The 17,740-nt window shown below is 32.3% G+C and overlaps 4 protein-coding genes across 4 annotated transcripts; 3 read left to right on the top strand and 1 right to left on the bottom strand.

Annotated features, from left to right (window-relative positions):
* The first annotated feature begins 150 nt into the window (after positions 1 to 150).
* On the top strand, positions 151 to 4,743 carry LOC140059957 (large ribosomal subunit protein uL11m-like). The gene is made up of 5 exons (XM_072105963.1): positions 151 to 273; positions 3,111 to 3,272; positions 3,675 to 3,770; positions 3,926 to 4,019; positions 4,487 to 4,743. The coding sequence occupies exons 2-5, from the start codon at positions 3,150 to 3,152 to the stop codon at positions 4,741 to 4,743; spliced, it is 570 nt and encodes a 189-aa protein (XP_071962064.1). The 5' UTR covers positions 151 to 273; positions 3,111 to 3,149.
* Positions 4,744 to 4,984: 241 nt separating this feature from the next.
* LOC140059948 (ribosomal RNA processing protein 36 homolog) lies at positions 4,985 to 9,060 on the top strand. Its single transcript, XM_072105954.1, has 9 exons — positions 4,985 to 5,079; positions 5,474 to 5,489; positions 6,354 to 6,414; positions 6,600 to 6,686; positions 6,800 to 6,866; positions 7,159 to 7,263; positions 7,610 to 7,684; positions 8,249 to 8,366; positions 8,877 to 9,060. Exons 1-9 carry the CDS (start codon positions 5,035 to 5,037, stop codon positions 9,002 to 9,004), a joined length of 702 nt encoding a protein of 233 aa, XP_071962055.1. The 5' UTR covers positions 4,985 to 5,034; the 3' UTR covers positions 9,005 to 9,060.
* A 1,053-nt stretch (positions 9,061 to 10,113) lies between these two features.
* Positions 10,114 to 12,206, top strand: LOC140059963 (uncharacterized). Its single transcript, XM_072105975.1, has 4 exons — positions 10,114 to 10,196; positions 10,749 to 11,022; positions 11,320 to 11,411; positions 12,070 to 12,206. The coding sequence occupies exons 1-4, from the start codon at positions 10,118 to 10,120 to the stop codon at positions 12,096 to 12,098; spliced, it is 474 nt and encodes a 157-aa protein (XP_071962076.1). The 5' UTR covers positions 10,114 to 10,117; the 3' UTR covers positions 12,099 to 12,206.
* LOC140059938 (SUMO-activating enzyme subunit 1-like) lies at positions 11,927 to 17,725 on the bottom strand. The gene is made up of 7 exons (XM_072105937.1): positions 17,579 to 17,725; positions 16,780 to 16,954; positions 16,004 to 16,260; positions 15,515 to 15,708; positions 15,097 to 15,241; positions 14,740 to 14,809; positions 11,927 to 12,510 (listed from the first exon to the last, which is right to left on the bottom strand). Exons 1-7 carry the CDS (start codon positions 17,665 to 17,667, stop codon positions 12,421 to 12,423), a joined length of 1,020 nt encoding a protein of 339 aa, XP_071962038.1. The 5' UTR covers positions 17,668 to 17,725; the 3' UTR covers positions 11,927 to 12,420.
* Between the last annotated feature and the right edge of the window lie 15 nt (positions 17,726 to 17,740).

Here is a 17,740-nt window from a genome sequence, read left to right as displayed (position 1 = left end):
AATAAATAAAGTACCTTATATTTACAAAAATATTATTTATATTACACAGGCAGTTTATATTTATCAATTATCATTCACAGTATAAATAATACAATTCAATTCAAAGCAATAAATAAACATTAAATTATATTCCAAAAACATGTCTGCGCCCTTGCTACTCGAATTGAACAATGTGTGCAAGCGAGTTTTAGCAATTTGTTCCTTTCCTCTCTAGCCTAGCTTGGCCTAGCCGGTTGACTTTCTATTTCCAGGCCTAACCTCATGTAGATTTATGTACGTAAAGGTTTGCTGATGAAAGTATATAAATGTGTAATGATACTAAAGTACATTATATGAGGAAAAAGAATTAATTAATTATAATAAAAATAAAGCCTGGGTCTATACTCACTAGGCCTACTACTACTAGGCCTAGTAGGGCTACGCGGCGAGGCTAGCTAGCTGTGTAGTGATTACTACTAGGATAGCCCTCTACAAGAAGCGGTGCACTGTTGCGAGAAGGCATTGATTGGGCTTGATGGATACGTTAGTATGGATGCTAGTCAAGTCGCCCCATCGCAAAGTCGCCCCATACAAAGTCGCCCCTTACACAGTCGCCCCATTGCAAAGTCGCCCCAAAACAAAGTCGCCCCGACACAGTCGCCCTATCGCAAAGTCGCCCCATCGCAAAGTCGCCCCAACGCAAAGTCGCTCCATCGCAAATTCGCCCCATCACAAAGTCGCCCTATTGCAAACTCGCCCCAAAACGTTAAAAAATAGTTTACAAGTGCGTAAAATGTTGCAATGATACACAAAATAACACTGAACGTGTAGGCATAAAAGGGGAAGCCCCGCCATGTAGTCTCAGGTCACACGATCGGCACGCACCCCCATATCATCAGAGAGGAAGCCCCCGACTAATCACTCCGCGGTCGCACTCGTGCTAGCTTACCAGAGGGAAACCCCCGTAATTACTCCGCCGTTGCCGTTGTCGCACTCTACAACGCACCATCTGAAGATGGGGAAACCCCGCCGGAGTTTTACGATGATAATAATAATACCACATTTCAATCATTACCACATGATATCAGTCGCGTTCGAAATCGGTCGCGATAAAATGATGTTATACGATCTAGATTATTTTTACTTTGGTCGATGAATATTTATTATTATTATTTAGGCCTATATTAATAATTGATTTTTGTTTTTATTTTACAGATCAGTATGATGAGAAAGATGTGTGGCTTAAAAAATGAAAATTTGTAAACATAGTTTGAGATATAGTATTATCCAGCATAATGTCATTTAACAGTACATAATTATTTAAATGTGAAATATTTTATAGGAAACGTATAGGCTACGTCTGTATCTTTTATTTTGTATGCAACAAATTACGTAAAACAATTTATTTATAAACATTCAGTTTACTATTATATACATAGTATTACAGTGAACATTGATTGTAAGACTCCTGGAAAGGCAATACCATCATTATATCCATTATAAAATTGCATCATATCACTACTATAATGTCGTAAATGATAACGTGCGTCGTGTGTGTATTTGTCGTACGTCCGTGTACGTATTATTCCGTGCCTCTTCACTGTCTTGTTTAATTTAAAATTAAATAAACACCCGATATGAGGATATTTATTAGGCATTATAATTAGAATGTTCTATAACCAAAAGGATTGAAAAGAATTTCTTCAGTAAAATGATCATTGTGCTGTTGAATAAAAGGCCACTCGCCATCTGAAACATTCTCTGAATCCAATCGGAGCTGCGCCTTCTGGTATCTGTTTCCTCACAGCTGCTACGTCTTTCTGCTGACCGTCGGGGATTCCCCTTTTTAACAAACACGCACACGATACTGTACGATGGTTTTTCCATGGTCAAAATGTCGCGTTTTAATTTTACTAATACCTGCATGTAAAACAATCATATCGGCAATGAAATCCCCTTTTTTTTTCTTCATTTTGAAAAGTCATTATAAAATTAAGACACATAACTTGTCAATAAATGCAAAATGATCAATAAGTAGCCTATAACACTTATTGTCTTACAACACTGTTATTGTTTTAACTACTGTAAATCTATACGAAGGCCTACTACACATTTATACATTTATTATATTATCCTAAAAAATGAGCTGGTATCGCGTAGGTTGAAGAAATTGTAATTGTGGCTCTGGTAACTAATTTTAAAATCATATTAAATTAACATTTTCGAAACTATAAATCATGAGGGATAATCTTTTTAGAACTTTCAAACAAGGGACTATTTTTTTAATGATTTTTAAAAACCACATCACTCCATTAAAACCTGTAAAATACAAATTAAAACACATATTATGTATATAATAGGATAAACATTAATGTATACGACATTTAGCGCGACCAAAGTAACAACGCAATCGATATCAAACGACCGATATGATTAAAACCGTGGGCGACTTTGCGATGGGGCGACTTTGCGTTTGGGCGACTTTGCGATGGGGCGAATTTGCGATGGGGCGACTTTGTAATGGGGCGACTTTGAGATGGGGCGACTGTGCCCGGGCGACTTTGTTTTGGGGCGACTTTGCGATGGGGCGACTTTGTATTGGGCGACTTTGTATGGGGCGACTTTGCGATGGGGCGACTTGACTGGATCCCGTTAGTATAGGGCCGGAATGATCATAAAATGTATAGATAGTTAATATTATAATAAATAAGATATTGTTGTAGGCCTAGCCCTAATAATGCAAAAAGTATATAATATATTAAACTTACTTAGAAAAGCAGTCATAATTATATTTTCCTACACCTAGTGAGTGGAGTTCAGTGCTGCTGATCCATGGTATGTGTTTGCTTCTCCTCCTAGCTGTTCTTCAGTTCCATTCCAATAATTTCAACACATGTGTAACCAAATTAGATTATTTAAATATTCATTTACATAGAAACTTCTGTTGTTCTACCAGTACAGTGCATTAATTTGCATTAATTCATTGAAATGATAAATTAATCCATTTATTTATGATTTTATTATCCTTGTGTTATTTTTGTTTTTTAAATAAATTAAAAGTAAAAGAATTTTAGTGACATTTGTATTGGATGAAATTTTACTAACTTGATATTATTTTTTTTTAAATCCAGCTGTTATAATCAGATTTCCGAAGTTAAATTTCTTTGACAATGTCCCGTGTTGGCAAAGCAGTAAAGGATACTGGGAAGGTAGTTCATGGCAACGTAATAAAGACATACATCAAAGCTGGACGAGCAGCACCCGGTCCACCCCTTGGACCTGTACTGGGTCAGGTATATAAGTTAAAATTACTGAAAAAATGACAATGTGGGTATCAATGGCTGTATCTCAATGGAGATACAAAATAAGCAAAAAGCTAAAGCAAAACAGCCTGAAACATTAGCCCTTCATCATAAAAATATATGTACAATTATTTCCTTCTTTCAGTACTAAGACTTGTGATAGATGCACTTTTTATTGCGTTGCTTGTATCTTCTCTTAGAAACAAAGTCACACTATTTAAAACAAAATCATTATCTCTCAATTTTTTTAATAGAAATTTTAAATCTTGTACAGTGCCGATTCAATGGTCCTTTGATCATTTTTTTTGTGGAATTGGCACAAAATAAATGTTTATTTATTCCAACATTTTTATCTAACAGGATTTTAAACATTTTTTAAACATTTTTTTTCAGAGAGGAATTCCCATTGGTCAGTTCTGTAAAGACTTCAACCAGAAGACCAATCATATTAAAGAAGGAATTCCATTACCTACAAATATTATAATAAATGTACGTTGTTTCATTTAGTTGATTTTGAATTTATTTAATTTAATTACTATACGTTTTCATACAAAATAGATAGGTCGAAAACATATATACAGCTCTGTCTTTGTTTTATAATGTAGACATATATTATATATCACACAATTGTTTCTAAATTGCAGCCTGACAGGACATGTACATTGGAGATCAAATCACCTCCTGTTTCATATTTTGTCAAGTCTGCTGCAGGGGTGGCTAAAGGTGCTCACAAACCAGGTGAGAAATACTTTTGAATATAGCTTTTAAAAAAAGTAGGTGATTCTACATGGATTTATTTCAAAGCCAAGAAAGTTTGTAGTATTACTATTTAAATGAAATCCTGCCCTCTCCCCTTGTTTTTACTGAAGTGCTCTTTTTAAACTAGAGACTACCTAGGCCTAGAAAATGTTGTATCCAGTTTTCATAGCCAGCAAACAAATTTCGTCTACTGCTAAAGCACCTTGTCTGCTGAGCTTAGACACTATTCGGTGGCAAATCCATGATATTAAAATAGGAACTGGGCTTACAAATTGTAAGATAACATGCAAAATCCATATCCTATCTTTTGCATTGCTATTTTCAACATTTAGGGAGAGGACAGCCCTACTATAGATCCACGTCGTATGATAATAATCTTGTCTGGGCTTGCTGTTATGATATTGTTGTCTCAAATAAAATATGATATGATTATTTTTCGTTTTTAGGAAATCATTGTGTTGGGCAAATAACATTGAAACATGTTTATGAAATTGCAAAAGTGAAGCAGGAAGATCCTAACTTACAGATCCAAAGCATGGAACGTATTTGCAAAGGAATTATAGGATCATGTCTTTCAATGGGAATACAAGTTGTTAGGGAATTAAATCCAGATGTATATAAGGAATTTTTAGAAAAAAGTGCGGAAGAAGCGAATGAAATTCGGGAGGAGGTTATCGCAGAGAAAGCAGGAGGATACAAATAGTGTTTGACTGAATGATTTATGTATTTAAGAAGATAAATAAAAAAATAGAAATAACACAATTATTTTTGTCATGTTGTGTTAGCTTATTTTGGTAATTTGATCATGATTGCGGAAATTTGTACATCTAAGAATTCTCACTTTTCAAAAATGTACTGAAATTGAATGTTGGAAGAAAAGTTTGGATGGACGATTCCTGTCAGGTTGAGGGCAGTATTGACAATACAGTAAATATATAGAGAATCGCTGCTGCTGCTGAGCACACGCACAAAACGTGTGGAAAAACACAGAAAAATGGAAAGTAAAACAGTAGTTACGAGTGACTCAAATGATCGATTTGTAAGAATGATGCTTTTTAAATTTAATGTGCTTTCATTATAGAAATATCAATATCGTCAGTACCATAATTTGCTAGTTAGGGTACCGTGTAGGCTAGGCCTGGCTGTGATCGACTCGACAATACATACCTGCCTGGCTGGTCTTTGCCGCCGCCCTGACCCAGCAGCTGGCCCTTCACTGTCTATCTAGGCCTGGATAGGGCAGCTTCCAAGATTGAATTAAATAAACAATGATTACAAGTAGCCAATTTTGTCATAGGCAATGTGACAAAATGGGCTTAGCTATATATAATTAGTCATGATGGTGCAAATTGTTTATAATAAATATAATAAAAAAATATTAAATGCAGAGTGCAACAAGTTTAATTATTTTCATGGTTTGTTTTTATTCACAGAAACTAATAAGGAATGGTGCGTATTAAAATTCTCTTACTTAATTCATTCATTATTCATTCAATTCATTCATTATTCTTTCAACTCATTCATTATTCTTTCAATTCATTTGTTGTTATTCTTTCAATTCATTCATTATTCTTTCAATTCATTCATTATTCATTCAATTCATTCATTATTCTTTCAACTCATTCATTATTCTTTCAATTCATTCATTATTCTTTCAATTCATTCATTATTCTTTCAATTCATTCATTATTCATTCAATTCATTTATTATTCTTTCAACTCATTCATTATTCTTTCAATTCATTTATTATTCTTTCAACTCATTCATTATTCTTTCAATTCATTTATTATTCTTTCAATTCATTCATTATTCTTTCAATTCATTCATTATTCTTTCAATTCATTCATTATTCTTTCAATTCATTCATTATTCATTCAATTCATTTATTATTCTTTCAACTCATTCATTATTCTTTCAATTCATTTATTATTCTTTCAATTCATTCATTATTCTTTCAATTCATTCATTATTCTTTCAATTCATTCATTATTCTTTCAATTCATTCATTATTCATTCAATTCATTTATTATTCTTTCAACTCATTCATTATTCTTTCAATTCATTTATTATTCTTTCAATTCATTCATTATTCTTTCAACTCATTCATTATTCATTCAATTCATTCATTATTCTTTCAACTCATTCATTATTCTTTCAATTCATTTATTATTCTTTCAACTCATTCATTATTCTTTCAATTCATTTATAATTTTTTCAATTCAGAGTAGGTCTACAGAATTTTTAAAACAACCATCAAATGTCATTAGACTACATATGTATACATGTATTTTTTAACAGTTTTTTTTTTTGTAGAATTATCTGAAGTTTCATTTGAAGAATTGCAGAAATTACAAGAGACATTAGGCACAAAAATGTATGTATTTTGATATAAATATTGTTTTAATGTTAATTAAGGTTATATTATTGATGTTAAGATTCTAAGAGTATCAGAAACTCTGTTTGATTGCATTTCTAAAGTGTTTAGAACACACTAATGATAGATATAATATTTTTAATAAAAGTTACAATGCTTAAATAATATAATTATGTCATGTATAGTTATGAGGAAGCAATGTTTGGTAACAAGAGAAAGCAGAAAAGAACAAGTAACCAACCACCAAAGTTTAATCGGTTAAATAAAAACAGGTTAGTTTGGCAGCATAAAGCAAACAAGCCAGTTTCTCATGAATTTGAATTGGTAGATTTTTTTTAAATTTAAAAAAAAATATATATATATACTATGATTTTTTTTCATCTAGGCCTCAAGAAATATCGTCAAAGAAGACTATTACAAGAAGAAGAGAAGTAGTTCCAGTAAACAGCAGGGTAAGATACGAATGTGGGATGGGACTAAAGGTCTGTGTACACAACTTTATGTGACAAAAAAATATTATGTGCCCATATATGGACATGATGATGTCATATCACTACCATATTTAAGCATATCATTACCATATTTGGGCACATCAAACTATTTTGATTAGACAGAGCTTAACGACATGGTGTCATGCATGTATTTAATGTTAGTTGGTTGCCTGTGCGTCAAATGTAGAGTTTCTATCTATTAAGAAATAACTGACATTTCATCATACTTAAATTGTGTTATTGTTTTTTGTAGACGTCAAGAGATCCTAGATTTGATGATCTATCTGGTGAATTTAAGGAAGAAGCATTTAATCAGAATTACAGTTTTCTGAAGGACATAAGGAAAAATGAACAGGAGGTCAGTGAAACTGTATAACGTTAACTGTCTATAGAAACAAACATGTTCCCCAAGTTTATCCGAAGCTAAGATAATAAGATTTATAAAGCGCACATATTATCATATTATTCTGAGAAATTAATTGAGTAATTGAGAATTTCGCCCTTTCTTGAAGTGACCCACTTTGTTCTTTGCTATTTCTGGTTTACATTTAACTTATATTTTGTTATTTACAATCTTTAAATAAAATATAAAAAATAAATATATATGTATTATAAATAATCACAGTAAACTGTGTACAGATTACAGTGTGAGTTAAACTTAAATAACATTTCTAGCCATTTCTTTTTTTTTCTTTTGTTACCAGCAAGTTCAGAAAGAGATTAAGAAGGCTCAAGATACAGAGAAACAAGCTCAACTGAAAAATCTACTGCAGAAAATGGTAAGAAGACTGATTATTTCATGAACATTAATTAAAATGAATGGAGATATAATAAGAATACTTTAAGAGGAAATGGTGCTACATCTTGCAATGGTTGACGTTAATTCAATTCAATTCACATTTATTTACTCATCGTTTATAAATACAGTTTCATAGCATAAATGATGGCAAGGATCCTGCATAGAGAAGTTTACACTTCTGTTTTCGCAGGACCCTTTTACATAAAAAACATAAAACAATAAACACATATATACATTTTAGAGTTGTTCATCATCAAAAAGCGATACTGTTTTTCTGAAAATAATAATGAAATAAGCCTGTACAGGAAGATAGGGCTGATGTAAATTCAGTTTAATTCAGCAAACATTTATTTCATATCAAATGCCATACAAATAATACAGAGCATAAAAAAAGTAAACTTGTCTCCCTTTAACATGGTTACAAAAAATAATAAAAACAAGTGAGAATATGAAGCATCAGTATAAATATAGTAAAAAGGAAAAATGTATTTTAGCTTAAATTTTAAATTTATATATAATTCATTTATGTATTTGTATACTTAAGAAACAAAAAGAAAAATCAGAAGAAAATAAACAGAGGCAAAAAGAGATGGAAAAACAAAGACGAGCTGCAGAAAGAGAACTGATAAAGCAAGGAAAGAAACCATTTTATCTTAAGAAGTGTAAGTAGATCATCGCACAGAAAATGATTAAAATGCTGGAAAGGGACTGGCACAGATTTGTTTTAAATTGTGTATGAGAATGAGAAAGAGATTCCCCAACCAAGATTCGAACATTCTGCTTGATTACAATCTACCTAGTGGTGTAACGGCTATGAGCACTCACTGGCTAAACCCAGGGGCTTATTGGGGCCCCTGAGTAGTGCCCAGACGAAAAATCAGGTATTAAAGTATGTCGAAAAAGGCTAAAAACGCCCAATGCCTCCAGCGTTGGAAGGCCACTTGGGGTTCCTAAACCAGAGGCCTCCATTACGTTATGCCACTGATCCTATCATTAGATTAGACCACTAGGGCTTTTATAGTATGGTTCAAATTTGATTGGATAGCATATTAACACCCTTGTTGGCATGGTACAGTGGAACAACACTCTAGTCCTCTAATGTATGCACAATATATATATACAAAATGACCTCATCTTCTTTTACTTATATATGTTATTTTGTGTCATTTTAGCGGAAAAACGAAAGGCAGAACTAACTGAAAAATACAAAATGTTGAAGGAATCAGGAAAATTAGACACGTACATAGCAAAGCGAAGGAAGAAGAATGCTTCAAAGCAACGCAAACACTTTTCTAGTTAAGATCATTTGTATGTAATAAATTTTATTTAAAAATGAATAAATGAGAATACAGTAAAAATAAAAAGTGTTTATTATTTGTGAATTTGAATTGTTGAAGTAATTAACTTTCATTTGGTGCAGTGTGATATAACAATATAGATGTAATGTACATGTTCTCTTTGTGAATTATAAGGAACATTGTTAAAAATCTATCTGACATAACATTTTTAAAAGACAGTTTTAGGCACAGGAGGATTTTTAACTATAAAAGTGAACGCCTGGTAAAATACTGAATATCAACAGACTGAGACTGGTTGCATGTACAAAAGCATGCGACAACAGAACCCGCCAAAAGAAATTGGCGTGGTCCACACATTTTAAATATGTGAAGAACACGCCCGCTTTTTGGCTATAGACACTATATTCGTTGAAGAATCACAACATCATGCACTCCAGTAGGCCTATTTATTATTTAATACTTTATTGCATAACGTAAATATTGTTGAAGTTGACATAGTTATTTGACGAAAAAGGATAATCAACTTGCAAAATACTAACATAGATTGTGAAGAAAAAATATAGGTACTGTGTGTAGGCCACAACATAATAAAAATTACGTACAAATTTAGAAAATCCGTTATGAAAGTAATTTTATAATTATAAAGTATATGGTTAATATGTACGTGGACAAGTGTGACTTTTTTTTGTACTGAGAGGTTTTTTTTTGCTATGGATATATTATGTAAAATATTATGAATAAAACAATTAGGCCTACTTGTGTATAAAAGAATTCAGAATAAATTTATTTCTCAATAATAAACATCCAATATAAAACTTAAATCATTAGAAAAAAGAATCGACTGTAGCCGTTTGGGATTCAAGTAACACAAAATTCGATCATTATGTAAAACAATAACATGACAAGACAAATGAGTGTCGAATATGAAAACACATTTAATAAACCAAAGTAATACATTAGGCAGAAGATAAATAATAAACAACTACACATGAGAGAAGCGTATTTCCAATTTGTTTAAAGCATAGCGATATACAAACCAATATAATATTTCATGGTTCTATGATGTACCTCTCTACTATATGACCTTGACCTTTCATGTAACGTAATAGGCATCTATGAAACAAGAAAGAAAGATGAATGTATCCCGACTAATCTTGTTTCTTATACAACTGACTTTAATTATTATTTCACCAGGTAAGACCATTACATAACAATTATTAATATCACTTGTATATTTACTGATGCGTTATGTACGATTATCTCCATACATCGTCCCTGTGGCAGTCGTAACAAAAAATGTAATCGGGTACCAGATACGAACTTAATTCAATAGTATGCTAGTTATTAAACTCAGATGGGTCCAGTAACTGGTGTATCCTAGCACGACCCGACACCATCATCTTATAGTGAGTTAGTTTAAAAAAAATATGTTACCTCCGTAAATTGTTATAACAATGGGTTATTAAAATAATTGATTCTCATGTTACAAACACTTTAAAGATATTTTTAAAAATCATTGTAGAACAATTATAATGTTATTATATATTTATATTGATTACTGTACGTTTTAGCTTGTTTGTTGGAGTGGCACGCCTAATTGGCGACAGGAGCTGTTGACCTCTTTTGCCTCTGCTTGGCGCAATCTTGTTGTTTTTTTGTGTATTTTGTTTTGTCTGTATAATATAACTGTGTTTGCCGAAATTGATATAATAAAAAAAATTATGCTATTATTTTTTTGGTTACAAGTTGTTTCACAGGGATGTTCGTCTAACGAAACATCAACGGTTTCCATAAATATAGAATGTTCATTCAGTGTGTGCTGCAATTTTGCCAACGGATCGTATTGTTGCGAAGACACAGACAATAATGACGTCAATGATAACAATGACGTCGACGATAACGTCAAGATACTTGTAGATTTGTATAATCAAAACGAAAATTCAACGAAAAAAATACTTTCGAATGTGAAGAACGCTGTTGAGGATGAAATCCGATCAAGAATAATAAAACGAATTGCAATGTAAGTATTTTGTACGCAAAGTTGAGGAGGCGGCGCACAAAGCACCTATCTGCGCACAAAGCATCCATATGCGCACAAAGCACCCATGCGCACAAAGCACCCATTATATGCGCCTCCTACAGAATACGTGCAAATGTTAGGTCTGTAACTGGTCTGATAGTCTGTTTAATCCTTGCTCTTTAATTCATTGAATATTATACCACTATTTGATTTCATTAACAATTAGATAACAGAAAAAACACTTTCGTGGAAAAATGTGTGAACTAAAAAAAAATTGATATTGTTTATGTTTAATAGAATTATTGTGAGCGTTGTGTCGGCATTATTTGGTATAGCAATAATCTTTTGCATTGTTTGGAAACTAAAGAAACCACGGCAAACATCTCCAGGTACGTCTTTTATAAAAAATATACTTTTGGTACAATTGTGGTTTTTTTATGTAGTATTTACTACCTCAACATAAACAGTGCAGTACATAGGTTGTGGTCATAAACTGCAAATACTTAGTTCAACACTAAATATATTTCAGATGTATACCTGAAGAAGTTTTGAGGACACTTTCTGTACTCAAGCACAAATTCAAACATTCTTTCTTGAGCTATGGAGAATTTTGTACTCTGTATTATATTTTCCGAAATAAATGAAACAATACAGTAAAACCCCTTCTTTGGGATAACCCTAGAGAGGCAGACTCTGCTGTGAAACGAACGCCTGTTCAGGGGACACGACTGTTTTTAGTAAAGCTCTGTCTACACTACCAACATTTATGTGACAATAAAATGTGACGACGTACCCATATATGGACACGATGACGTCATATCATAAATTATATATTTGGGCACATCAAAAACTAGTTTAATAGTTTAGACAGCGCTTTATACAAAGCAAAAATCACAAATTCAAATGTGTTTCCATTTATTTTATTATAACAATTGTAATTACTTTAGAAAAACAAACATTTTAAACAGCCCATTTACAATCAATAAAATATGTTTGTTATGGTAGTCTTTTATTTTAAAGTTATTTTGTAACTTGTTGTTTTTGTAGCTCCTGAATTACAAGTTGAGTCTGGCTGACCCACTAAGAACTCATTTTGAACAAAAACAAAGACATCTATCCGGTGGTATCTCTGGTTTGAATCAAGTCAATCTAACAACAGGACACTGATCTTGCCTTGCCAAGATAGTAACTCGTTACCGTCCTTTGATCTTATGTCTGGCTGCCACAAATACCAACATTACATATTCTACATAGAAAGCGGTATTTGTGCTGTCAAGAGGCATGGAACAACTGATCATGTTGCAGCCACACATAAAACCCTTTGATCTCTGGAGCTCGGCATCCTGTTGTTAGATTGCCTTGTTTGGATGAAATCAATGGACCTCAACTGATTCAATCTCAACTTCCAATACAATCAACAATTCCAGTACTGTTTAATCCATTGAAGAAAAAGAAATTATTGTGAGGTACATCCCTGCATGATACAGCCTGAAAAAAAAAATGTATTCCCAATTGAAAACAAAAGTAGTAAATGTTTTTGGGGGAAGGCTAGGATAGCTTTATGATTCTATGTTTTGTAAATTGTTAAATTTCTAAATAAATTTTGATGGATTAATTAATTAATTTGTTGCTTACTTACGAGTTAAAATTACAAAGCAAAGTAATAATAGTAACATTTATTAGTTTCTATAGTATGTGTTGTGATCTAATAGTATGTGTTGTGATCTCATAGTATGTGTTGTGATCTCATAGTATGTGTTGTGATCTAATAGTATGTGTTGTGATCTAATAGTATGTGTTGTGATCTAATAGTATGTGTTGTGATCTAATAGTATGTGTTGTGATCTAATAGTATGTGTTGTGATCTCATAGTATGTGTTGTGATCTAATAGTATGTGTTGTGATCTAATAGTATGTGTTGTGATCTAATAGTATGTGTTGTGATCTCATAGTATGTGTTGTGATCTAATAGTATGTGTTGTGATCTAATAGTATGTGTTGTGATCTAATAGTATGTGTTGTGATCTAATAGTATGTGTTGTGATCTAATAGTATGTGTTGTGATCTAATAGTATGTGTTGTGATCTAATAGTATGTGTTGTGATCTAATAGTATGTGTTGTGATCTAATAGTATGTGTTGTGATCTAATAGTATGTGTTGTGATCTAATAGTATGTGTTGTGATCTAATAGTATGTGTTGTGATCTAATAGTATGTGTTGTGATCTAATAGTATGTGTTGTGATCTAATAGTATGTGTTGTGATCTCATAGTATGTGTTGTGATCTTATAGTATGTGATGTGATCTAATAGTATGTGTTGTGATCTAATAGTATGTGTTGTGATCTAATAGTATGTGTTGTGATCTAATAGTATGTGTTGTGATCTAATAGTATGTGTTGTGATCTAATAGTATGTGTTGTGATCTAATAGTATGTGTTGTGATCTCATAGTATGTGTTGTGATCTAATAGTATGTGTTGTGATCTAATAGTATGTGTTGTGATCTAATAGTATGTGTTGTGATCTAATAGTATGTGTTGTGATCTAATAGTATGTGTTGTGATCTCATAGTATGTGTTGTGATCTAATAGTATGTGTTGTGATCTAATAGTATGTGTTGTGATCTAATAGTATGTGTTGTGATCTCATAGTATGTGTTGTGATCTAATAGTATGTGTTGTGATCTAATAGTATGTGTTGTGATCTAATAGTATGTGTTGTGATCTAATAGTATGTGTTGTGATCTAATAGTATGTGTTGTGATCTAATAGTATGTGTTGTGATCTAATAGTATGTGTTGTGATCTAATAGTATGTGTTGTGATCTAATAGTATGTGTTGTGATCTAATAGTATGTGTTGTGATCTAATAGTATGTGTTGTGATCTAATAGTATGTGTTGTGATCTAATAGTATGTGTTGTGATCTAATAGTATGTGTTGTGATCTAATAGTATGTGTTGTGATCTCATAGTATGTGTTGTGATCTCATAGTATGTGATGTGATCTAATAGTATGTGTTGTGATCTAATAGTATGTGTTGTGATCTAATAGTATGTGTTGTGATCTAATAGTATGTGTTGTGATCTAATAGTATGTGTTGTGATCTAATAGTATGTGTTGTGATCTAATAGTATGTGTTGTGATCTAATAGTATGTGTTGTGATCTAATAGTATGTGTTGTGATCTAATAGTATGTGTTGTGATCTAATAGTATGTGTTGTGATCTAATAGTATGTGTTGTGATCTAATAGTATGTGTTGTGATCTAATAGTATGTGTTGTGATCTAATAGTATGTGTTGTGATCTAATAGTATGTGTTGTGATCTAATAGTATGTGTTGTGATCTAATAGTATGTGTTGTGATCTAATAGTATGTGTTGTGATCTAATAGTATGTGTTGTGATCTAATAGTATGTGTTGTGATCTAATAGTATGTGTTGTGATCTAATAGTATGTGTTGTGAATTAATAGTATGTGTTGTGATCTAATAGTATGTGTTGTGATCTAATAGTATGTGTTGTGATCTAATAGTATGTGTTGTGATCTAATAGTATGTGTTGTGATCTAATAGTATGTGTTGTGATCTAATAGTATGTGTTGTGATCTAATAGTATGTGTTGTGAATTAATAGTATGTGTTGTGATCTAATAGTATGTGCTGTGATCTTATAGTATGTGTTGTGATCTTATAATGTGAACAAAGTAACATAAAATGACCTTAATAATCTCTTGTCCCATAACACCGCCCACGATAGCACAGATTGGGCTGAGTTCAGCGGCACAGTGACTAAAAAAAATATACAATATTAAATTAATCAGGATCTGAAAACGTATATTAATCATAGGTTAGTTTTTTAAACTTTTTTACACCAGTGAATGACGTATTGAGCTACAACTCTGGAACTAGGTCAGAATTTAACTTGTGACCATGGCATTGGAAGGCAAGCTTGCTAATCACCAAGCTACAGCTCCACTATGACTTATTATTATTGTATTTATTGTAGTTGAAAATTAAGTTAAATTGATTTCATTACACAAATAATGCAAATCATTTTTGTTTGTTAATCAACTTACCCACTGAAGTTGTCATCTACTGGGTCAGATTTGACCTTTAACGCATCAAGAACCTCTTCTCGTAACCGCTGTAACTCTGTTCGGTCATTCTCCAGGTTACCAGGCTGTGGGTCTCTTCCAAACTGTTCACGAAACATTAACAGAACTGCAAAAGATATGTTTATAAGTATAAAAACCATAGCCTCTTCTATATAAATTTGTTTACACATTTATACACAGAGAATAATAAGTGTAAAATTACATCACGTAACAGGTATCAAACACACCTCACATACAGACCCTATTTCATACTAATTCATCACATATGGAACACGTATATGCAAACAATTCAAAGCCTTCTATTCTCTAAGGATATATGGGCAAATCACATTTTTTTTCATCACATAAAGTTTAATAGTGTAGACAAGGCTTTACTCACTTTGCATTATGAAGTAAACGTCAGAAGCCCTTTTCAACGCTTTTGCATACTTCTCTGTCGACCAATCAACATCCAGAGCATCTTTGAAGCGGCAGTAAGAGAAAGTTTTTTTGGTAACGACTGTCTCTGTGTCATCAGCTACAAGTTTTTTAACGCCATTAGAATCCTCTTTTTCTATCATTTTTGCCTTTTCTCTAAATTAACAAAATATAATTTTAAGTCATCATTTTACATTCATAATAATAATTTGAATATTTAAACTCTGTCTACACTATCAAACTAGTTTGACAAAAAAGTGTGATGCACACAAATATGGTAGTGATATGCCCAAATATGGTAGTGATATGACATCATTATGTCCATACACGGGCACATCACATTTTTTGCCACATAAAGTTTGCTAGTGTAGACAGAGCTTTACCAAAGCGGTCTCACAGCAGCACATTCAATGGCATTTATTATTTATTCAAAAGAAATTCAAATACATACTCAACAAATTCATGGTCGTTTAAGTCGGCGAACATGTATCCATAGAAGCCAAAGACATCACCAGCAAAGAATTTGATATTCTTGCCATGACATATGTTATTAAGCCTAAAGATGGTTGCACGTGGGCAACAGGTGGCACATACAACATCAAACTGCTCAAAGAAGATGTCAGGTTTGTTATCTGGATTGTCATTGTCTGATTTAACAATCACGTTAGGGTTTAATTCCTGAGTTCTTTCCACTGATGATGCTGCCCTCTATAAATGAAAAAATTCAAACAACTCACTTTACTGTATAAATTAGGTTATATGCATTATCATGCAATATAACCTTACTATTATTAACTTAATTAATTTAATAGAATTACATATGGTGGCCCAGCAGCCAAATTGCATGTAAAACATTACAAATATTTTCACTTGACATTATTAACAAATATATATATAAATTGAGGCATAGAAAAAATTTAAAACTGTCCGATGATATGGTCAACTCTCCCAAAAATCAAAGCCCCTGGAAAGTGTAAAAAATAATTGTTTTTATATGTATTACTAAATTAACAAGGAGTAACACTTATATAAATGACTGTCTACACTATCAAATTTTATGTGACAACAAAATGTGATGTGCCCATATATGGACATGATGATGTTATATCACTACCATATTTGGGCACATCAGACTTTTTTGTGTCAAACTACTAGTTTGCTAGTGCAGATAGAGCTTTAGAGAGGGAAGCGAGAAACTCTTCTTTACACTTTTCTTCGCCCGCTTACATTTTTGCCTATGTCTTCTCTGGATGATATAAGGAAATTTGAGCAGAAATCTTCTTCTGTAACAGTATTATGATCCATCAATGTGATTGAATTAATACCGGATAGAACAACATTTTTGCACACCTCTGCACCAAGGCCTTTTAGACCAATGAAAAGAACAGAGGATGCCCGCAGCCTGTTGAGATGAAAACTATATTATTTAGAACACAATTGCTTAAGGCTTAATCTGGTGAATTTAAAAGGATACTTAGCTTGTAACTAAGTCACAAAGATAATCTTTTATGTTTGAAAACAAAAAGCATCCTTTAAAAAGGGATATTTTTTATAGTAATTCTTTTTTTGGGGGTGGGGGATAAGGATTTATTTTTATTTACTAACTAGATAGTTATAGTATAGTTAGTACTTCTACCACTTGGCCTTACAATATTTCATACATTGTGTAACTGGGGAGTTGTTACATTAAAAATAGTTAATTATTATACTATTGCAGAATATTTAGACTGCATTAAAAAAAATGGTAAAAAATTAGATTGAAAGTGAATATAACATATTTAATATTATTATACTGTGTAATTATTAACTAATTTAATTCACTATCTGAATTGGTTGTAACCAGTAATAGTTTTAATTAATTCAAAAACAACCTTGACAAACAATATTTATGAGATGATCAATTCCTCTATAAATCAACAAACTTCCTCTGAGCCGGCCCTACTCAACTTTGACCGCCAGCAGGCCGTCTTAGAGATTAGTTAGCTAAGCTTATTTTAATTTTATATAGCATCAACAAAAGACTGACCGTTTTTGTGCCTCAAGACCCCATAAGCGAATTTGTCTGTCATACAATGCAGCTTCAGCTTCTGAAATACTGCTTGAATTGCTAGCCATTGCAACCAAATTTCAGAACTAAAACACAAGCTCGCTAGGGCTAGGCCTAACAAAACAAAATGAAAAGACAACA

This window comes from Antedon mediterranea, chromosome 10 (genome assembly GCF_964355755.1).
Source record: "Antedon mediterranea chromosome 10, ecAntMedi1.1, whole genome shotgun sequence".
Lineage (NCBI taxonomy): Eukaryota > Metazoa > Echinodermata > Crinoidea > Comatulida > Antedonidae > Antedon > Antedon mediterranea.
Note: the sequence above shows the minus strand (reverse complement) of the source record. Positions and strands in the feature narration are given on the sequence as shown.